Raw genomic sequence first — 23,685 nt, 5'->3', positions numbered from 1 at the left:
TAAGTGATGCATTTCAATAATACGTAAACAGTATGGAAATCATTGCATTATGATATTACAACAGGTGACGTGTGAGACAAATAAAACCATAATAATCCTACTTGCACTGCCGCAATCTTACCTGTACATGGTAGCTCTCCACTATTTCAATATTTCATTGTGAGCTGACACCCGGGGATTCCAAACATGAAGTCAGAATGCCTCATAGCTGTTTCATTCAGTGTCGGCATTATTCCAGCTATGAATTCCAAGTCTGAATTCATACACATTTAAGTACAATGTCCACATGACTTTTTCAAACAAATATATTTATTACATTATTTATTACCACCAAATTAAGAATCACGCAATCCGTCATTTACATTACATAGTTGCACTTTATGATACAGATCAGTTTCTTTTAAGTAGTTAAAAGTAAGATGCCCTCTGTCGTGGGAAAATAGATCTTCAATATTCCTTGCTTCATATCATCAGTCCTTCACTGTTGAAAAGCCCACATGTGAATCAATTCACAGCTGAGACAGGTTGCTGGGAAAGATCTATTCTTTAGTAATGTCAGCCATCCACGGAGCTCTGTCAGAAAACTTATGCACGTGTTTTGTGCCCCGACGCAGCGACCTTGATATTGACAACTTCTTGTATTTTGAGCAAATTCCGAGCAGCTGTCTCTGAGCACATTCTATAAAGAGTAAACCAGATCGGACCTTGGTGACATCATGATTTATTCGCATCTGAAGATTGTGAATGCATTCATTTGCATAGGTTGCATGTCACAAGCTTCAATGTGGCCATTAGTTAGGGCGTACTCTCGTCAGACGAAACATTGTCTGAGTCCATGTGTGTTTGTTTTGAAACAGGGTATTAGGGAGTCATGTCCTTAGGAATATGGTTCAGCACCCCTCTTTCCCGACCTCTGTGTCAGCAGGGGCGATTTTCTACTGCAGCGGATCTTCTGGCAGCAACGACAGAGTTTACACCTAGCGAAGGTGACACGAAAGATGTAGCTGTCTACCAGTTCAAAGGTGAGGATGGTTCGGCCATGACGATCAACTGGGGACAAAGAGGAATCGGAGGTCAGCATTACCAGGCTGGTCCATGAGCCACAGTCTTCTGTGTATCAATGGATCAAAGCATAACAGGAAGGGAGTGAATGGGTGTAACAGATCTGTGAAAGGAAACATGAGAATAATCTCTAAGACACCTGTACAAGCAGGTGACACAAACATTTCCAAACATAGCAAAAGGAAAACGCACCGTTATGCTTTCTTTTAACCGGATCCACCAAATAAACATTTTCACTATCTTCACAAAAATTCGCGAACATGTGGAATTAATGCATGTTAACTGGTCATAAAATGAACAGATTTACCTTACATTGTGCATATTCAGAGGATGTTCGTTTCTGTCGAAACCTTTACATTTTCTGTTTTGTCATCCACTAGCAATATAATCGGAGGTGAGCATCACCAGGTTGGTCCATGAGCCACCGTCTTCTGTGTATTAATGGAGCAAGGCATAACAGGAAGGGAGTGAGGGGTGTAACAGACCTTTGTCCGCCAGTATTCCGGCAGGTCCTGCATTTGCAGTAAATGTATCATGACTGTCTATAAGCCCCTTTGACATGCACACATTTACTTATATGGAAAGTTTCTACATGTATGCAAATATACTAAAGTGTTCAAATTTTGGCATGTGAATGCAAATACTTCCGTGAGCAAAATAGCATGTGAAGCAAATTTGCACCTAGTCCGAGCAGGTGCAAAAGTATTTCATGTGAATGCATAGCAAATTTACTCACGTGAGTATTTTCAGTTGTTGTTTTTTTCTGTTCATTGGTTTCATCATCGCTATTTATGGCACGGATGTGACCAAAATCGTCATGATGCAATCTTGCCTTTTTGGTGACAGTGTGATCATTCCCATTTGGATATTTCACAGAGCAGGATGTCAGGTAAATCGGGCAGAGGAAGAAAGAGAGGGTTAAGGTGGACTGATGAGGAGACTTCATATTTGTTAAATGTTTGGAAACAGCAGTATATAGAGAAGCAACTTGAAGATCCTAAAATTAATAATTCTGGGATTTATTCGAAGCCTACTTTGGAAATGGCCAAACTCGGATTTGAAAAGACATCGGAGCAGTGAAAAAATCAAGATGCATACTCTGAAGCGGTCATATAGATTGTGTAAAGCAAACCAAAATAAAAGTGGTAAAGGAAGAAAACTTTGAAAGTTTTTTTCAATAAACTTGATGAAGTATTGGGAACAAGGCCCGCTACGTCCCCAGTGAAGCCTATAGAGCCACTCAGTAACAGACGAAAGCATGATGACTCTGACAGTGAGCTGAGCGAATCAGTAGCAGACCCACCAGATATTGAAACAGAACAAGGGTGAAAGTGGCAGGACTGAAGATAACCTGGAGGATTTGATTGAACAGAAGGGCGATAAACATGAAGACAAAACAGATGACATAGCAGAACATCAGTCTACATTAAACGAAAATAATAGCAAGATGGTTCAAAAGGATAACAAAAGTGAGAAAGAAAAGCAAGTACAGAAAACAAAGAAACCAAGAAAAACACGTCTTGAGATCGCCCTAGGAAGTGTCATGGAGGGTTTCAACAATGTAAATGATGGGTCAGATGAAAAGTTCAATGAGCTTGAAAAAACAGAAATTAGAGGATGAAAGGAAGAGACTGGATTTAGAGAAAGCGAAACTTGACATGGAAGAGAGACAGAGGTGAGAGGAAAGGGAGCATCAGTATGATATGATGCAAATCATACTGGGCGTGGTTAGACGCCAAAACATCCCTACTGCAGACGCACGTCACCAGGCACCAGCCCGTCCCTTAGTTCCAAGAACACAAGGACACTGTTCAAATGAAGACGATGACGGTTCTTATGAACCAAACAACTTCAACCTGTACAGAAATATATATTATGTTTCTCTCTACTCACAATCTTATTTGGTGTTTGTAGATTCTGTAGTTTAATTTTCTCTTATTGTTATGTTACATTATGTCTGAACTGACAACGTATTTTTATTTGAATGGGAAGTCAGGTTGCATATTTGAGTTTCATGCTATTCTACAAAAGGACAGTTATAGACAAAGTTTGACAACTTTCTGTATATTTAAGTTGATGTTGACATAAGATTACTGATGTAGAACTTTTGTGCAAGTTTGATACTAAAAGTAATGAATTTCAAATGTTGGTGTTCCAACAAAGTGAATAAAGCCTTTTGAAACTGAACAGTTTAATAAAAACGGAATAATGTTCTTTTTTTCATCAGTGTCTTGGCAAAGAGAAATTATTAACATGTTTGTACAAGGGATTAAGTCCAGCTACTTATATAATGACTGCACACACAATTCGACTGGGAGTTAGATGGCGGGGGAAATATGGCATGATCTGTGCGATTATGTGGTAAATACAGACAAACAGTTGCAAGAAAAGGTTATATCACTGGTTTTGGCAAGTGCCATTGCACTTAGCCTTAACATATGTGTTTGGTATGACAGACCTACCCATCCTTCCAGTCAGTTTCAAACCTACCAACATACTTTAAGTCAACATACTGCTGACTGAACAGATGAAAGCAAGGTACCCGCAGGTAATTATAACTGTAAAACTTGGATAACACAATTATGCAAAGCAATAAGAACATCAAAGCAAAACAATTGAACAGGTCTTAATCTTGAGAAGTGAAACAAACGTTTCTTTCGAAAGAAAGGTGAATGCAAACATAAAAGCTCTTGGCTTGTCAATATCTTTCATATAGTAACAGATCTCAGGACAGTTACACAACATTGTAAACGAAAGCAGATTCTGAAGCAACGTCATCTTGGATTCTGCGGGCAAACATGATATCTCGTGTGTCAGTGTCTCTCTGTTCTCCAGTGTCTTCCTGCTCGTCTTCCTCTCCTGTCCATTGATCGTCATACACTTCATTCCGTAGTTCACAGATGTTATGAAGAATAACACAAGCTGCAACAACGGCGCATGCACACTCAACATCAACATCATGACATGATGTGTATGCCTTTCCACCGCCCCTTTAGTCAGCCAAGAGTATGTTCAATGGTCATTCTGGCCCTGCTCAGTCTGAGGTTAATAAGGTTTGAGTAACGATCAGTTGATCCCTGTGTGCGTAGGGTTTCAACAGCCAGGGTTTGAGGGGGTACGCTGAATCTCCCAGAAGAACAACTAGGATGAACGTCTGTCGGTCGGGAAGCTGTATTTTCTTCTGGATATTTGGGAAAAGACTCTTCTGTTCCCCTTTGTGGAAAATCTCAGAATTGGCGAGAACCCGGCCGTCATGTACCCTTCCTGGCCATCCAATGTTGACATCTCGAAGAATATATCTGTAGTCACAGACACCTTACAGAAAAATGGAATAAAAGCCCTTGCGATTCAAGTAATCTTCGTCCATGTGATTTTCAACCAGAGCTGAACAGACGTTGTGGACACAGTTACATAGTGTTGATATACCGACACCAAACAATTTAACATTGGTACGGTACTCCGAGATACAGGCGAGCCAATATATAACACTGGCAACTTCCTTTTGTGGAGACACTGGCATTCTCACTGGATTGGCAAGAGATTTTAATATGTTTTCTAACAAATTACACATGAAGTCGAATGTTTCTCTGGTCATTCTAAAATTTTCAAGCCACTGATCGTCATCAAATGATCGTAAAACGACATTCCTCCACCACTGTATATCTTTGGAGACAAACTTGCAAATGGAAGCCGGTTTTCGAAGCGAAAATCTTGTATACGTATACGAAGCGTAAATCTTGTGAACGCATAGCAATTATACTTTTGCACACCTAAACATATTTGCGTATGTGTAAAATTACGCATGTGAGTAAATTTACGTAACGTGAAACGGGATATATATATATATATATCTGTGTGTGTGTGTTTATATATATGTATATATATAATATGTTCAATTGTTTCCTACTCTTTCCATCCAGCACAGAGTTCCTCTTGCCGTCGTTAGTGACAGCCTTTTGCTTGAACGAAAACAAAATATTCATCTTTTCAAACCAAACAGGTAAACATTAATTGCCTACATTTGAAGAAGAAGACGCCATGTAGATGTGAAAGGGTTTTAGAACATAGCGGTATGTAAAGTAATTGCCATCACCTGTTGTCACGAAATCCTTTTCAGACGGGAAACTATATTTATGCCGTTTTACCGTAATTCCTATTCGTGAAAACCTATGGTTATTACTGATTATTCTCATGTTTTCGTCAGTAAAATCAGCTCCACCACTTAAAAGCGACTGGACCTTCTTTGGTGTCAATATTCTACGTTCATATATATATTGAAATTTCATTTTAATGCACAAGCTCAACACTAATTGCTCACAAAACTACGAAATGTCTTCCCTGTGTTAACACGAGACTGTAATGACATACAGATCACTGGTGATCATTACGTCTCTAGGCGTTGGCAAATAATGTTCAAATGCGTGTATGATGCGTGAATGATTCGCAATGTTCAAATACTAATTAGATGTCTTTTATCCTGTGAATCGATAATGTCAGTTGAATCCAGTAAAAATATCCCCTAATTAGTGCACACACCAGCACGCATGAAGTTTAGACTAGATGCTGAATCACTCAGACACTTTGACGAAAAAATGGCATTCGGGAACCATTTTCCAGGTCCAATGGCACCAACTACTCTCACGTGTATGATTCTACTTATGCACCTTTATAACGGTAAGTCTCTTTGGAATTCTGATCATTTATGATATCACAGTAAGGTATTGACAAGGATACGGTGGTACATGTGTCATATAGCATTATTATTATACAACGATGTTCGAGCGATTAACTTATATTCCAGTAGATAGGGCACCTTTCTGCCATAATATGAGGGACATGTCCTGGGGTTACATATACCACGACTTTTAATATCAACTCACTCACTCACTCATATCTTCCCATAAACTGAATTTCAATAATAGCACTTTTCCTGCCATGGCATGACGGACATTATGTTACACCTCCTGGTTTTACACATACAGTGACTCACTCACTCATATCTTCCCATAAACCGTATTTCAATAATGCATTGTTTCTGGTAACGTTACACCGACTGGCGGCATTACATTTATCAAAAATACCTCAGACGTGTGTTCCTAGAAATTTGTACCGTGTTTTTATTTATTGGATACAGGAATGAGTGTGAGATATTAATATGAATATAAGTAATGAGTAGTTGAACTATATATGTTGCGAAAGGGAACAGAAACAAAGTTCGGGCAGGGTTTAAAAAAACAACTACTTTACATCTGTAACTAACTTTGGTGTGTTAGATCTCTTAATGTGGGTCCAACATATGTGTAATGTTAAGCGCATGGGTGTTCCAGACGACTCATTTCAGGAGTAACCTCCCATTTTGTATGCTAATGTGGATGACGTCACGGTTGTTGGGTACCTGCCATATATCAGGATGTAGCCTGAAAATTCTTGGACTACTGATTAAAAAGCTGGTCAAAGCAACTAACTCTCGGTTGTCACTAACAAAACAATCTGAACTACACACTTTCATATATGTTGCTGTTTGAAATGCTGTTACCAACGGTTGGTTGGACTGTTGTATTCTCGTCCTGTTTTTGTATATTTCGTACAAAATGGCACAACATCGCCGATACATGAACTGTGGCTGCGATTTCCGCGTCAAGCATTCTTTTTGACATATTTCAACAGGAGACGGAAGGTCTAGTTAAGTAGAATTACTCGGATATTCTTTACTATGGTCACTCTCATCATGATTTATTTTCATTGATGCTGGGAAAATGCGACAACGGTCTATGATTCATTGCAACGAGAGATTTGTCAGACAGTGCTGTGATTAGGGTTTTTTTACAACGTACATATGCAACTCACCTGAATTCAGTTCATCTACACATCTGCACAGAGATTCAACTAAAAGCAAGGTCAGACTCATTTCTTTCCAGATTTATGACTGTTGTTTGGACGTTCCAGCCTGGGGATACCCCATTTTTTTACCTTTTTTTATCTTGGTACCACCAAAAATGCAAATTCTGCAAAAATTGCATCACAAACTAAAGTAACAAAATATGCAAGGAAAATTTTATATGTTTTTATAGGTAAAAGTCCACTAGAATGAAACTTAGATATTAATGTGCATGAACTGAAGCTGCAATCTGAAGTTCATTTATCCATACATGATGTCAAGGGTTCAAACAACAGCTACACTCGCTTGTTAAAGAGACTCCCCACTTCATGTTCACTGAAAGATGACGTAATCATTAGGACATAACTTATTCTAAGTGCTATAGTTTATTCACACATGATGTCAAGGGCTCACACTAAGGGTTCATGGAAACTTTGGAGATCGAGAGTATACTTAGGCCGATTACTTTTTGACCAACCCTTGTATCGTGATCACGTTTAAGCATTGTCTGTAATGTTTATGGTAAAGTAAGGAATGTTATCTTTGAGGACACGTTGGTCCAGTGGTCTCATGGGAAAATGTGGGTTGCCTGAAGTGGAACAGTTCTTTTAGTACAACAATTCAGGGACATTATGTTGTTTAGATCCTCGTTTCGACAAAGACGAGATATATGGGCGCATTGTTGTCAGACCATCTTCTAGTACGTAATTTGGTTATTTAGAAGAAATAGATACAGTTGATCTGTGCAATTGACAAAGATTATGTTTGTCATAGACATGTAGTGTGTTAAGTTGGAATGTCTTGAGACGGACCTTGAAATAGTTTTAGGTTTATCGTTCATCAGTTCATCAAGGCAGATAATTCGAAAAAAGCGTTCTCCTGGAAATGTAAATTGCCTTAAGCGCTCTTTTTGTGTAACAATTCTTGGTCATTAATAATGTCCGATTTAAATTCTCGTTTGAAACAAATGCATAAAATTCAGATGATGCCTCGAGCATCCTTCGACTGCATATTTGAGAACAAACGCACACACTTTCACATGCACTGGCGCCGATCTGTAGAGTTAGTGTCTTCCAAGGTTGTGCACGAAGATACATTTATCATATCTGACTCATATTTTGACTTTCTGCGTTTACCAGAACCTAAAGCATCTTCGGGAACTGTTTTTGATAAGTTACTGAATGCATTTTATAGAACAATACCATTTTGTTGAATCAGTACACTAATATATAGACACTCTTGTTCAACCTCTGCATCAGTCGGAGCCGTTACCCCGGAGGACGTCAAGCAGTTGAAGGAAGAAATCTTCAATGGATACGATGTTTATATTCGCCCTGTTCACAACCAGTCAGAAGCAGTAATGGTAGATATGAGGTTCGCTCTTATCACTATCGCATATCTGGTAAGTGCGGCTACTTGAGAATGAAAACTATCAAACTGGCAAATGTGTGTGTGATCTTGGCGTCACGAATAAAGAGTTAAGCTATTGGTAAAACTATTTCTTACAAATTTCTAAAATCTTCGTTTTATACAGAATATTCACCACAACAGGGATAAATAATATCAGACAGCTGAATTGCCATCGTTACATTCTTTAAAGTCCGATTGTCAATATAAAATTTCAGCTGCCACTAAAGGACCAAAGATCTTCAGACAGTCGTCCTTTCGTGCGTGCGTGCGCGAGGGTGGGGGTAGGGTGCATACTGAGGGAAAAACTATGGGATCACATGAAAGAACAGGTGTTCGTTTACTAATATTCTCAGGTTTCTAGACTTGTTTTGTATCTCTCAATCTGGAAGATTTAAAGGAAAACTTGTGCTTTCATGTGATCCCTTACTTCAATTCCTCTAGATATATAGATAGATGTGTAGGTGTGTCACGTGTGTGTCTGTGTGTACGTGTAATATCTAGCTAAATTTTCAAATGTAGGATCTGAAGATTCAAAAACTGAAATGGTACGGCGTGCTGTCCTTGGTAAGTTAACTGTTTTATATTGCAACATAAACATTGTTTTCAATCGTTTTACAAAAATAACTTGATTCTTCTTACACTTGCCACATTGAACATCGTACGTTCAAGCCAAATATACTCATTATATGCAGTCACCATATTGAAGTGCAGTATACAACAAACATGCAGATGAGGATCGGTGCCATTATGGATCTTGGATAAGCAGTGTACTAGGGTGTTCACTTCAAGATCAGTATTGCGGAAATGTATCGAATCAAAGCCACATGTCAATGTTCCTCGGTCGGAATGGCATAATATATAATACTGGACCGCATCTGGCATACTGGCACGGTAATAAAATTTATATTTACCGATGGAATCTCCCAAAGCAGGCTACAAAGCAAACCAAAACTCGTATTGGGGTTCAACGGCCGTGGATTGCTCGATGACTGCATTTAAGAGCCTTCAAATGATCATATTTTAGCAACAAAATTTGTATGGATTCAAAGGTTTCAAAAGAGTATCAGTTGTAGAATATACCGATAAGAAATGAAAATACCTACAAATTACATTGCATGCAGAGATATATTAACCGCCTCTCGTTTGTGACATATACTTCATACATCATAAAGTACTCATTTACATACATGTTTTTATAAATAGGTTTCTGACTGAAACACTCAAAATTTGCTCTGTGGTGGTGAATTCAAGCCTTTTTAAAATTCAGTAAATATGTTGAATAAATTCTTTCCATCAGTATTTTTGTTTGTTTGTTTGTTTGTTTCAGCGTTGGTATGACAGAATCCTATCATGGAACACAAGTGAGTATGGAGGACTGGACTTCATCACAGTGCCACAGACGAACATATGGCGGCCCGACTACATCGTCGAGAATGCGTACGTATTAAACACTAATCATTGAACCTGTCGCACTAATGCTGAAGACCACTTAAAAGGTAATATTCCAATATTATCGTCGATCTGTAGATAATACAGTCTGAACCAGATACTGATAATATGATCAACGTGTCCTGCCATCAGAGATGAAAACACAAAAATGCAAGCACGGTTTACAGAAATCATATTATACGGGTGCTGAATACTTTCCCTTTCACCATGTCACAACAACTATCTGGTTCATCTAGAAATGAAAAGAAGAGGCGTTATGAAACAGTTGAGGAATCTTCAAAAACTGTTACTCCAAATGATGACGCCTGGTCTCGTTTCCTTGTAGTTGAGGCTGTTGACTTTCTCCCGATAAAATTAAACCCTTTCGCCATTTCTAAGGCCGCATCCGGGATCTGTGGTGAAGTTAAGAATGTCACCCGTCTCCGCAGTGGTTCACTTCTGGTTGAATATGCTCGGAGACAGCAATCTGTTAATTTGTTATCTGTCAAAACATTTGTCAACAGTGACGTGACTGTGTTCGCACACAGAACATTGAATTCTTGTCGAGGCATCAACCGTGACAGGTCGTGTTGTCTGTCGGACATGTCAGAAAAGGACATTGCAGCAGAGCTCGTAGATCAGGGTGTGACAGGTGTAAAACGTTTCACCGTCAAGAAAGAAGTCATCATCGTAAAAACTAACACATATCTCTTCACATTTTCTCGCTCATCCATACTTCAATCCATTAAAGCAATATACTTTAATATCGCAGTGGACGTGTATGTCCCCAGTCCACTCCGGTGCTATAAGTGCCAGAAGTTCGGTCATGGATCAAACTCTTGTCGTGGTTCTGTGATATGTCATTGTAGTGAGAGCCATGACAACAGAGATTGTGACAAGGAGTTGAAATGTGCGAACTGCCATGGTCCACATGGCGCTTCATCAAAATCCTGTCCTGTGTGGCAAAAGGAAAATTTTATAATGAGATTGAAAAGTGAAAAAAAACGTTTCTTACCTGGAAACAAAGAAACTCCAAACTCATATCTCAAGTACGTTAAATGTTTCTTATTCTGCAGCTGTCACTCGCTCTGTGTCAACGTCCTCTGTTGCCTGTCAGACAGATTTGACGTGGGTCATGTCTGGGCAACCTCATGTTTCAGCCTCAGCAGTGAAACCTTCTAGCCCAGTCGTTCAGACTACGTCTGATTGTCAGACTGAGAAACAACCTGAGACACAGTCTAAAACTATCAACAAACAGCAAGCCTCAGTTAATTCATCAAAAACGAAAGGAAAAAAATTAAACAGAAAAGAAACACCTTCCATCCCTTTACCTTCAGAGCTTCCTCTGGTGAACCCTTTTGGATCTCTCGACATGGAGGTCACATTGTCCTCACAAACAGAGGACAAGCGGAGGAATACCTCTTCCTCCCTTTCACGAGCGAGATCTCCAATTGAGCCACCATGACTCGGTTGTCTGATATAATTCAATGGAATTGCAGAGGATTAAAGAATAACTTCAACGAAATACAACTACTCATTCAAGATCTTAAACTGTCAGCATTACGTCTTCAAGAGACATATCTTTAAAATACTGATACCTTCCCCTGAAGACGATTTAGCTATTATCATTCCTTCTCTCCTCCAGGCACTAAAGCTACTGGAGGTGCTTCTATTTTGGTGCATCAGAGTGTCATTCACAGCCCCGTTACCCTAAATACGGATCTTCAAGCTGTTGCTATTCGTCTGACACTGCACATTGCTCTGACACTGTGCAGCTTGTATATTCCTCCCTCTTCCAATATTCAACTACTAGATCTTCAAAATCTGTACGATCAGCTTCCGAAGGCATGTCTCATCATGGGTGATCTAAACGCTATGGGGAAGTGTCCATATTAATAGCAAAGGTAAAATTCTTGAAGATTTTATTTCAGATAATAACCTGTGTATATTTAACGATGATTCAGTCACTTATTTACATCCAGCTACGGGAGCATATTCTTCCCTGGATCTGTCATTCTCTGATTCCAACATATATAATGAATTTGAATGGATGGTTCATGATGTCCTCTGTGGGAGTGACCACTTCCCCACCATTCCTAAAACAATTAACCCTCGAGATGATCCACCTTCGTCCAGAAGGAACTTTGCCAGGGTTGACTGGTCATCATTTGAGGCCATGTGTATTGAAAATTTAAAACATGACGCATTAGTGAACAGCGAAGATCTTATGCAATTGTTTTCCGATATAATCAATGCCATTGCTGACCAAACGATACCCAAATCCTCTGTAATTAGACATATTCGTAAAGCATGGTTTACTAATGACTGTAAACAGGCCAGAAAGAGTTGGAAGAAAGCAGAAAAGTATTTTCGCCGCCATCCTACAGTTCATAATTAAAAATTGTACATGCCAAGGCTCGATGCACGTTTAAACAGAATAAGCGTCAGTCTTGGAGGAACTATATTTATAAAATTAATTCACGCACACCTATTTCAATGGTGTGGAACATGATTCAACGAATAAAAGGCAAAGGTTCCAAATCTACTGTCCATCATCTGCGGGATGGTGACAATTACTTAAGTGATAAACAGGACATTGCCAACAAGCTTGGTGAAACTCTCTCCAAACATTCTTCCCCGTCTATTTACGTCCCGGAATTCCAAAAATATAAGAAACAACAGGAAAAGAAGAAAAATATTTTTACCTCAGACAATGGTAAGGACTATAATGAATTATTCTCATTACATGAGCTCCACACTGCCCATGAGCAAGCTCATGATACAGCAGCAGGAGCCGATAACATACACTATCAACTCTTGAAACATTTACCGGAATCATATTTGGAAACACTCTTAAATATTTTTTATTCGATATGGACTTCAGGGAATTTCCCATCTTCCTTGCGTAATGCCATTGTCGTCCCGATTCCAAAACCCGGCCGAGATCACACTGATCCATCTAATTACAGACCAATCTCTTTAACGAGTTGTGTGTGTAAAACCATGGAGCGAATGGAAAATAATCGATTAACTTGGTATCTTGAAACTAATAAACTTATAACAGATATTCAATGTGGTTTTAGAAAAAATCATAGTACCATTGATCATTTGGCACGACTAGAATCCTTTTGTTAAGAATGCTCTCATAAATAAAAGACAACTGCAGTTGTGTTTAAATAAAATAAATAAATGGTGCCTTGAAAACGGCTTTAAATTTTCCAAAACCAAGACTATTTGTATACTTTTTCGTAGAAAATATAAACCGCATAAAGACCCTGCACTGTCTCTCAATGAAAATCCCATCAAAGTTGTAAAGGAGGCCAAGTTCTTGGGTTTGACTCACATTTAACGTTTTTACCACATATCAAATCCCTCAAAACTAAATGCCTGAAGGCACGTGACTTGTTGAAAGTTCTTTCACATTCTAAGTCGGGAGGGGATCAAGCTACCCTCCTACACCTTTATCGATCATTGATCCGTTCAAAACAAGATTATGGCTCTATTATATATGGTGGAGCCTGCAAAAGCAACCTAAAACTTTTAGATTCTGTTCACCACCAAGGTCTTTGCTTTGGATCTTTTCGAACATTACCTGTCGACAGCCTCTATGTCCAGGCAGATGAACCATCTCTTAATCAACGCCGTATAAAGTTAACCTTACAGTATGTAACAAAATTGTGTTCCAGCAAATCAAACCATGCATTTAATTGTGTCTTTAATCCTTTGTATGAGGATTTGTATTACAAGAAGTCTTCTCTTGTTCCGCCTCTTGGCATAAGAGTGAAACCTTAGTTTCCTTTCTGTTGCTGGCATTAAGCTAGAAAATATAGCTCCCTCCCGTTTACTTTCTTCTCCTCCTTGGCAATTGGTGAGGCCACAAGTTGATTTCACTGACAACATTTAAGAAATCAGACACTAATGAATTAGAATATAAACAAGAATTTAATCAATTAAAAAGTAGATACAACACATATAAATCCTTATTCACGGATGGATCCAATTCTGATGGTGCAGTGGCTTGTGCCACAGTCATTGGGTCCAAAACAATCTCTTCCCGATTACCGGATCACAGCTCTATTTTCACAGCTGAAGCACACGCCATATTAACGGCTCTTAAATATATTCAAAGACACCCTAAACATAGACAGTATGTAATCTATTCAGACTCTCTTTCTTGCCTTCAGGCTATTAAAATAGATCTTGTAAACAGCCACTTTTAATAGAAGTTATTGAACTGTGTAATAATCTTGCTACTGGCCAATACGACATCGTCTTCTGTTGGTTACCAAGCCATGTAGGCATTTCCGGTAACGCAATGGCCGCTCTTGCAGCCAAGGCAGCACTCAAGAAATCTATGACACCAATTCTTATTCCATACACTGATTACAAAGCTAACATTAGATCTTATATCCTTGATCTGATGCAGAAGAAGTGGGACACCCAGGTAGGCATCAATAAATTACATGAAATAAAATCCTATATTGATTATTCGTACTTGGGTTGTCAGTCCAGATTTCAAGAGGTCATTATGAGACGATGCCGTATTGGTCACACCAGATATACGCATAAATACCTTTTGAAAGGTGAGGATCCACCATTTTATATCCCTTGTGATGAAAGAATCACGGTCAAGCATGACTTGTTTGATTGCGTTGAATATTCCATCACAATGGATACCTATTTTAAATCACGTAGTATAAAGGACCTTTTTACTAATATCAGTTCTCATTTAATCATTGCATTTTTAAAAGGATTAGATTAATTAAATCAATTGTGAATAGATAAATATTATATTATTGGAAGTTTAAATTCGTAACTGTGCTGGTTAGTGACTGTATCCTCAAAGGGGGTTGATGTACCGTAAAACTATTGTCCTCCTGAGAGGGTACGTAAGTCCACAAACATTCAAAGTAAATTCAAACTTTCCCTGTTTTTAATCGTAGAATAAATGTCCTTTTACTGAATGGCTAGATCTCCCGAATTGCTGACGGCTGGGGGGATGATGTAAATCCAGCTAGGGTCCATGCAGGTAGCAAAGGTACTATAAGTCCCCATGGTCCCTAGTATGGTTATCTTCCTTCAGTTGTTAGCAATCTATAGCCCATTTTTATATTGTATTGTCCTCTATAGAGAAATTGTTTTAGGTATAGTTACTAGTTTTATATTCTACTCTGTGATATTCTAGTTGTTTTATTGTCCTTCGTTGACAGGTTTTATAATAGACATATATCTCATTTCAGTAGTAAATGTTCTCGTCACGATATGGCTGAGATATTGCCGATGTGACGTTAAATATTAACTCACTCACTCACTCAGTCTCCAAGCTTAGTGTCATCTAGACTTTCAGTATCTCTGTTGCCCAATTTCACAAATGTACATCCTAATATTTAGCTTTTTTCCTTTAGACATAGCGTTTCTCACACGATGAGCCCAGGAGCACAAGATACTCTCGTTCATATAGAAAGTAGTGGGTTAGTCACTTGGGAACCAGGAATTGTTAGTGAAACAAGCTGCAAAATTGACATCAGGAAGTACCCCTTCGACTCCCAGATCTGTTCCTTTATATTTATTCCCTGGATGACAACAAGCAGGTTCTTGAACACTACCAGTCGTCTCAATAGGATCGACATGACAACTTTTCTGCCACATGGAGAGTTCACCACCGGTGAGTCCTCGGTCCATTCCAAACACATCCATGTTGAATTTGCTGAAGACGCATTGGTGGCAATAAGTTACAGTCTTGTGCTCAACAGACGATCAGCGTTCTACTGGATGGTCATGGTGTTGCCAGTGACAAGTTTTCCATTACTCGGTCCAGTTAGCTTCCTTGTACCTGTTGAGAGTGGGGAGAAGATAACTCTGTCAATCACCGTGGTCTTATCCTACCTGGTCTTCATTGGGTCCATAAGTGATGCGATGCCTAAGTTGTCAGATACAGTCTCTTTGATAGGTACGGTTCGTCCATAAAAGGTTTTTCAGTTTCTTGAAGTACTATTGCTTGTATGTATCCATACATTGTCCCACAATTTTGTTTATTAAATGTCGGGGTGCATCACCTGTAATTGTATGGGTGCTGAATTGGATTGAAATGAAAGGCTGTTGGTCCTCATGGATGACCTTGTTACCATCTCTGTGATAGGTACGTTCCGTCACCAAGACATGTTTTGTTTCATATGTTTTCAGCTAAATGTTTACAACATTACTGACTTACTTCTTGGTCACAGATCTCATGTGCTTCCTAAGTTTGGTTTAATGGTTACATAAATAGATTTGATCTGTTTGCACGCATGGTATAATCAAACATAATAATGTGATCATGAGGATTCAAATTTCATTTAATTTTATTTCGAGATGGACTTATCTTCTCAGATCTCGAGTGTAAGTTTGATTTATTGAGTGTTCATTCCATTTTGTCATATAATCTACACATGTGCGTTTTGTTTCAGTGATGTATGCGTCCCTACAGACAACAATCAGTATGCTGATAGTGGTTGCCAATGGAATTATCATATGTATTCATAAATTAGACCCAGACTTTGAAGTCACACTTCCAATGTCCAAAGCTTCAAGAACGATTAATTTATCACGAGAAGATACATACGATCTACAAACTGGGGAGAGCTGCAGAAGTCATTCTTTGAAGCTTGAGTTGTCTTCAACAAGAGAAAACATTAAAGAACAGTCCGAAAACAATGGACTTAGAAATGATAAATGGATCCTGCTTGCTCGTCGACTTGACAAGATCTGCTTCGTATGCTTTACGTTTCTTGCTATATTTTTGTCGGTACTTTTCGGCATCCTATTCACATGCTGAGGTTGAAAATAATGGTGATTTCTGCACCTTAGTAGAGGTGACAGTAGTTACATGTGAATCAAACTGTGTGTGATGATGTGTTAATTATTCACATTTAGTCTGTTTTGTGAAAAGTTTGTACATTTGTAATAGAATATGAGTCCTTGAATAGTGCAGAAACAAAATATGTTCGCCCTTGTATCCACATATTATTTGGACCTATTCTGACCTAATTTCTGTTGTAACTTTGAAACATCACACGTGAATATATTATAATACAACAAGGTTACAATGTTGCTGCTTGTAAATCGATCACCCTTCTGTCTTAATGGTATCGTTTAATGATTACACGATGCCATTTAGAAAGTGGTCAAATGCAACATATGTCATATTTGGGATTTCACTTTCTCAGTAAAGTACATCGTGTAATCATAGCTTTCGGCCGTGGGAGCCGTGCCAATTTACACTCATCAGAGGGGTGCACAAAGTACGCAGTCTAGACTACCAGTTGTCCGACTTTCATTTTGTGGAAGTCGCGGTGGCTGAGCGGGCTAGGCGGCTGACTTTGTGTGCTGGCGATTAGGTGCCTGACTCTGAGGGTACGGGTTCGAATCCCGGATGGGACTCAACCGAAAAAAGTACTAGAATTTGTACTTTACTAAGAAAGTGAAATCCCAAATATGATATATGGTATCGTTTAATGTCTAAAGATTCTACTATGAAATGGAGCCCCCTGCTGCATTCTAATTCGTTGAAAATCAAAGCATAGAAACCTTGTTTACCTTTTCATCCAACGATGGTAATTTCAAATTGAAAGCAAACACTGAAGTCCCTGTAAAGTATTACTTCCAACATGGATCGGTCTTTTTCAGTAGCAAAAACATGCGGAATTACTTACAAGCCACCTCCATGTTGCTAGAACTAGGTTGAGAATACAGGGTAAAATGTGGCCGTCATTAACTGCTGGTCAACCTACATTGTAAAACGAGGAGTGTACGATTATCTTTAATTATTCAAATGGCTCGAACAATTAGAGATAAAGGGCGATATTCTCTTCGAATATTCAGACTGTGCACCATAGGTACATTCACTGGAGAGATGCCACAGGTGTGATATATCTGTCATGTGTGATAACAGTGTTCTCACATGGGTTTCACGCACCAGGTGTTTAGAAAATGGCGTTAATCAAACTGTATCTGTGGCAATCGCGTTCAGTATTAAGTGTTCCATGGATTTAGGAGTCATTTTACGTTGCAGAGTACTGCATTATAAAGGAGTGTAAATTGTTCTTGGTTCGTTATTGAATTAAGGAATACGATATATAAGGCATTCTTGATGAACATGCTTTTGTTTCCGGCAACATTTACAAATGTAAACACCCTTGCTTTGTGGTTTGGTTATGAAATTTGATTCCACATGATCTGGAAACAGTATGTAATCCTTTATGGGTTTTGGTGTTTTCTTCTACCGGAAGATGCTTTTGTTCCCGGCAACATTTACAAATGTAAACACCTTTACTTTGTGGTTTGGTTATGAAATTTGATTCCACATGATCTGGAAACAGTATGTAATCCTTTATGGGTTTTGGTGTTTTCTTGTAAAACCGCACGGTTTGCGACTTCATGTTGTCATCGGTATCGTTAAGATTCCTATAGTCCCATCCTACGCCTTGTATGCGATCAAAGTCTGACCTACGCCTGATTGTGTTCACAGTTTTTGACTGTTATTTTGTGTGTTTCGCCGTTTGCCAGAGAACATCTCGAATTCAGCATCATCTATTTGAAGTCTGATTGGTATTTTCGACTCACTTTTCACTGTCGGCACTGTGCTGCTTTAGCTGTAGTTTCAAGCTTGTAAGAAAGTTGCTCTCCAAAGAATACATACGACACAATTCATTGTATCGTTTAACTTCATCAAACTTCCTCGGCCACCCGCCACAGTGTACCTTACAGGAGTATGAGGTTACAGGAGTGACATGTACCGGGTAAAATCCCTCCTCCCAGTAAGGGGTCTCCGAGGAAGATCTTGAGTAACGTGGGAGTTGGAAACTGGCAAGATCACCGAAATAGTATCAAGTTAAATGATTTGAAGTCCTGTCATAAACGAAATAATGGTTTGATTTAAATTCATGACACAGGTTATAACTGAATAACAGTATTGTAGAATCCAGCGAAACAGGATTTCAACCAAATAGGCGCCCCTCTAACAAATTGAAGTTCGTAGATCTAGAGCGTACAGTGTTGCAAAAAGTTGAAAGGTTACAAATGTCAACTTACACCAGTTTGCAAAGCGGTACCGTGACCTAGATATAAAACGTCCTAACTTTCCTTTCCGATAGCACTAATTTATAAAATATATAGTGGTATCATACTCTGTGAACCAAAGGTATTAAAATAAGAAATGAAAATATTCTGATTCTGGCTCCGTATTGAACAGAAATAACAGCGTCTTTGTTTTCAGACATTTCAGCCTGATGCCTCCCGGCCATATGATTTGAAAAATTCATACTGAGATTTCAGTCTTGTTTTGGCCCAGATCGACAAACAATGAAACCTGTGATAGTTTGTAATTTCCGTAATACGTTGTAGGAAGAAAACTCACTCCACAACATCGCGAGTAAAAACTCACTTCTTCGCCGTTTGGGCGGGTGATTCGTCTACGTGCCATATTACGCCGTCAACGTCACGAGAAAGCGAAAGAGACCAAGGGACATAACTCTAAATGCTTGTACTTTAAAATTCTGCAACATTTCGCCATATGAGACTGTATGACGACGGGGATAGCTTCAACTTTCCATTAGGGAATTCTCAAGCCATCTCTCGAGTATAACACCTTAGACGAAAAACTGTAGTTGTCCACCAGACCAAAGGTCAGAATTGTTCGGCCCATGACAATCAGTTGAGGACAAAGAGTAATCGGAGGTGCGCATCACCACGTTGGTCCATGAACCACCGTCTTCTGTGTATCAATGAATCAAGACATAATAGGGAGTGAGGGGTTGTAAAAGAGCTTTGTTCGTCAGTATTCCGTCAGGTCCTACATTTGTAGTAAATGTTTCATGACTGTCTATGTTCAATTGTCTCCTACTCTTTTTATCAAGATCTTAAACAGCACAGAGTTCCTATTGCCGTCATTACTGATAGCATTTTGCTTCAACAAAAACGAAATATTCTTAGAAAAATACTACTTTCAGATCATATAGTTAAAGGTTAATTGCCTACAGTTGAGACTCTGCTTTTGGAGAAGATGAAAGGGGTTTATAACATAGCAGTATGTTAAGTTATTGCCATCACCTATTGTCACGAAATCCTTTTCAGATGGAAGCCATATTTATGCCGTTATGCTGTGATTCCTATCCGTGAAAACATTATGGTTATTACTGATTTGTCTCATGTTTTCTTCAGCGAAATGTGCTTCACCACTTAGAAACGCGACTGGACCTACTTTGGTGTCTATATTCTACATTCATATGAAATATATATACATATTAAAATTTCATTTCATTGCACAGACTCAACACTAATTGCTTACAAAATTACAAAATGTCCTCCTTGTGTCAACACGAGACTGTGATGGCATACATATCATGTGTGATCATTACGTCTCTAGTCTCTAGGTGTTGACAAATACTGTTCCAATGTGTGTAGTGATGATTCGCAATGTTCAAATACTAATTAGATGTCGTTTATCCTATGAATCGATAATGTCAGTTGAATCAGGTAAAAATATCCCCTGATTAGTGCACACACCTGAATGCATGAAGTTTAGACTAGATTTTGAATCACTCAGATACTTTGACGACAAAATGGCATTCGGGAACCATTTTCCAGGTCCAATGGCACCAGCTACTCTCACGTGTATGATTCTACTTATGCAACTTTATAACGGTAAGTCTCTTTGGAATTCTAATCACATCACAGTAAGGTACTGATAAGGATGCGGTGGTACATATGTAATATAGAATTGTTAATATACAATGATGTTCCAGTGATTGACTTATATTCCGATAGATAGAGCACTTTTCCTGCCATGGCATGACGGACATTATGTTACACCTCCTGGTTTTACACATACAGTGACTCACTCACTCATATCTTCCCATAAACCGTATTTCAATAATGCATTGTTTCTGGCAACCGTACCCCGACTGGCGGCATTACATTTACCGTGCGTCAAAAATACCTCAGACGTGTGTTCCTAGAAATTTGTAACGTGTTTCTATCCATTGGATACAGGAATGAGTGTGAGATATTAATATGAGTATAAAACACGTCACAATTTAATTCTGGACTCACAAAAGTCCAGAAACTCTACGCAGTGTGGCCACTCCACCACAAGGGATTTGACAAAAATATACATGCAGCTGTTGTGAATATGTGCTAAGGATGGAAAAATGAAAAACATCTTTTTCGAAAACTCAAAATTGGGCGAGAGTGTTTAATTTCGCCCAGAATAAATGTTTTGGAGGTTGTAAGTGAATGAAAAAATGTTAATGAGTACCATGACACCAATTTCAGTTCGTTGTGACTTGTCTCCGCTAATTGACAGCTATTTTAAGAAATCTCGCCCATGGGTGAAAAACATATTGGCCCATGGACCAGAATATTTACTTTCATTGAAAATACATGTTTTTCCCCATGTTGCAGTATATAAATAAGTGAAAGTGTATTTATTAGTGTCGTGACACGTAATTCAGCTTGTTTTGACTTAATTTCTGCTAATATGGAGTGATGTTTTTTAAAATCTCACCCATGGGTGAGAATGTTTACTTTTACTCAAATTACATCTTTTCACGTGTTTTGCAGTTTGTAAATGAATGCAAGTATATTTATGAGTGCCATGACACGAAATCCAACTCATATTGACTTAATTCTGCTAATTTAGAGCGATTTAAAAACAATACCGCCCATGGACGAAAAACATTTGGCCTATGGGCAAGAATATTTCCTTTTACTCCAAATACATCTTTTCCAATGTTTTGGAGGATGTAAATGAATGAAAGTGCCTTTATGAGTATCATGACACAAAATTCAACTGATTTGGGCTTAATTTTGCGAATTCAGGGGGATTTAGTGAGTGAGTGAGTTAATGTTTAACGTCACATCGGCAATATTGCAGCAATATCGTGACGAGAACCAATAATAATATACACAGACAGACATGTAAAACTAGTAATTAATCTAAAAAATTAACTCTAGAGGACGACACAATATAAAAACAGGCTATAGACTGCCAACAACTAAAGGAAGATCACCATACCAGGGTCCATGGGGACTTACAGCACCTTTGCTACCTGCATGGACCCTAGCTGGATTTACACCATCCTTTCAGCCGTTGGCGATTGTGCGAAAGTTTAGCCAAATATTTAAAAGAACAAATATACTACGTTTAAAATCGGGTAAGCAAAAATTAAACTGAGAAAAGTTTTGGGACTTACGTACCCTCTCAGGAGGACAATAATTTTACGATACTTTAACCCCCTTTGAGGATACAGCCACTAACAATACCAGTTGCTAATTTATACTACCGATAATTAAAATACATCTATGTACAACACAGTAATCAAAATTCAGTCATGAAATCAATTTCTTTTAAAAAGCCAATAATTAAATGGACACTAACAGTGGTAAAAAGATCCTTAACGGTTTTGACATTGAAGTATTTACCCCTTGTGATGGAGAATTCAACACAGTCAAGCAAGATTCAGGGGGGGTTAAAAAAATATGCGAGAATAATAACGTTTACTCAAAATACATCTTTTCTTGTGTTTGGGGGATTAAAAATGAATGAGAATATACTTATAAGTATCATGACACAAAATTCTACTCATTTAATTCCGCAAATTACAAAAATCTTCCACTCTTCCACTCAAAGTACATAGTTTTTTCTATTGTTTTGGAGGTTGTAAATGAATGAAAGTGTGTTTATAAGTATCATGACAAAAAAATGAAATCATTCCAGTCTTAATTCGACTAATCTCGCTCCTGGACAAAAATATTTTCATTTGCCTGTTTTCTTTATTTTGCAAACATGTGGTTCAAAATAGATGAAAGTATAATGACAAATAATTTCAGTTTAATTTAGTGTGTTTAGTTTTATGTCGCACTCAGCAATATTCCAGCAATGTGGACGCGGTTTGTAGATAATCGAGTTTGGACCAGAGAATCAAGTGATCAACAGCATGAGCATCGATCTGCACAATTGGGATCCAATGACATGTGTCAACCAAGTCAGCGATCTAACCACCCGATCCCGTTAGTCGCCTCTTACGGCAAGCATAGTCGCCTTTTATGGCAAGCATGAGTTGCTGAAGCCCTGTTCTTCTCAAGAACGCAGAGCTTTACTTCCAGCAACATGTACACTTAGAATACTATGCCTTGAGGTTCTTTTGAATTTAGGTATTCTATAAATATAACAAACTTCATGCTATATCTGTGAAGTTGAAGTTATTTGTGAAAGCCCCCATCAAGAGTGACCGAACTCCAGTGCCATAAAGACTATGCTGGGACACATTAATAAACAGCGTTGTGAGATCTTTAAACTGTATTGAAATATGTCTTGTCAACCCCACTGACAGTCGTGAGCTAATGGCCTTGTAAAACCCCTCACAAAGGAAACACAAAGCTCCAAAACTGTGTTTCTTTCTAAGTGACACACGGTATGTTGTCAAGGTTATTTGTGAAAGTCCTCATCAAGAGCGACCGAACTCCAGTGGCATAAAGACTAGGCTGGGACACATTAATAAACGGTGTTGTGAGATCTTTAAACTGTGTTGAGTGAGTGAGTGAGTTAATATTTAACGTCACATCGGCAATATTTCAGCCATATCGTGACGAGAACAGATTTGAAATTGAAATGGGATATGGCTATATGATAAAACCTGCCATCAAAGGACAGTAAAACGACTAGAATATCACAGTTGCGGGTAAAACTGGTGTGGAACGGTAAAACTGATGTAACTATTTGGACAAGACACCAGCAGCGGAAGGCAGATCATCATGCGAGGGTCCATGGGGACTTACAGTACCTTTGCTACCTGCATGGACCCTGGTTGGATTTACACCATCCCTTCAGCCACTGGCGATGATATGAAGATTTAGCCAGAATTTAAAAG

The 23,685-nt window shown here is 38.6% G+C and overlaps 2 protein-coding genes across 2 annotated transcripts in view; both read left to right on the top strand.

Annotated features, from left to right (window-relative positions):
- Positions 1-871: 871 nt before the first annotated feature.
- On the top strand, positions 872-16,592 carry LOC137258748 (neuronal acetylcholine receptor subunit alpha-10-like). Its single transcript, XM_067796437.1, has 6 exons — positions 872-1,073; positions 8,200-8,342; positions 8,870-8,914; positions 9,678-9,787; positions 15,190-15,728; positions 16,225-16,592. Exons 1-6 carry the CDS (start codon positions 872-874, stop codon positions 16,590-16,592), a joined length of 1,407 nt encoding a protein of 468 aa, XP_067652538.1.
- A 3,793-nt stretch (positions 16,593-20,385) lies between these two features.
- LOC137258747 (neuronal acetylcholine receptor subunit alpha-6-like) overlaps positions 20,386-23,685 on the top strand; it is a 28,310-nt gene continuing 25,010 nt past the window's right edge. Inside the window, exon 1 of the mRNA XM_067796436.1 lies at positions 20,386-20,458. Coding sequence (XP_067652537.1) covers positions 20,407-20,458 — 52 coding nt within the window. The 5' untranslated portion in view covers positions 20,386-20,406. The remainder of the gene's footprint in view (positions 20,459-23,685) is intronic.

The sequence above is a fragment of the Haliotis asinina genome, chromosome 12 (genome assembly GCF_037392515.1).
Source record: "Haliotis asinina isolate JCU_RB_2024 chromosome 12, JCU_Hal_asi_v2, whole genome shotgun sequence".
NCBI classification, from domain to species: domain Eukaryota; kingdom Metazoa; phylum Mollusca; class Gastropoda; order Lepetellida; family Haliotidae; genus Haliotis; species Haliotis asinina.
This window is presented reverse-complemented; position numbering and strand designations above follow the sequence as displayed.

Excerpts from the sequence above, each read along its gene's own strand:
- LOC137258748 (XM_067796437.1), top strand. The coding sequence starts at position 872 with ATGTCCTTAGGAATATGGTTCAGCACCCCTCTTTCCCGACCTCTGTGT. Across the intron at positions 8,915-9,677 it reads GGTACGGCGTGCTGTCCTTG|CGTTGGTATGACAGAATCCT; the intron begins GTAAGTTAACTG and ends TGTTTGTTTCAG. Across the intron at positions 15,729-16,224 it reads AGATACAGTCTCTTTGATAG|TGATGTATGCGTCCCTACAG; the intron begins GTACGGTTCGTC and ends GTTTTGTTTCAG.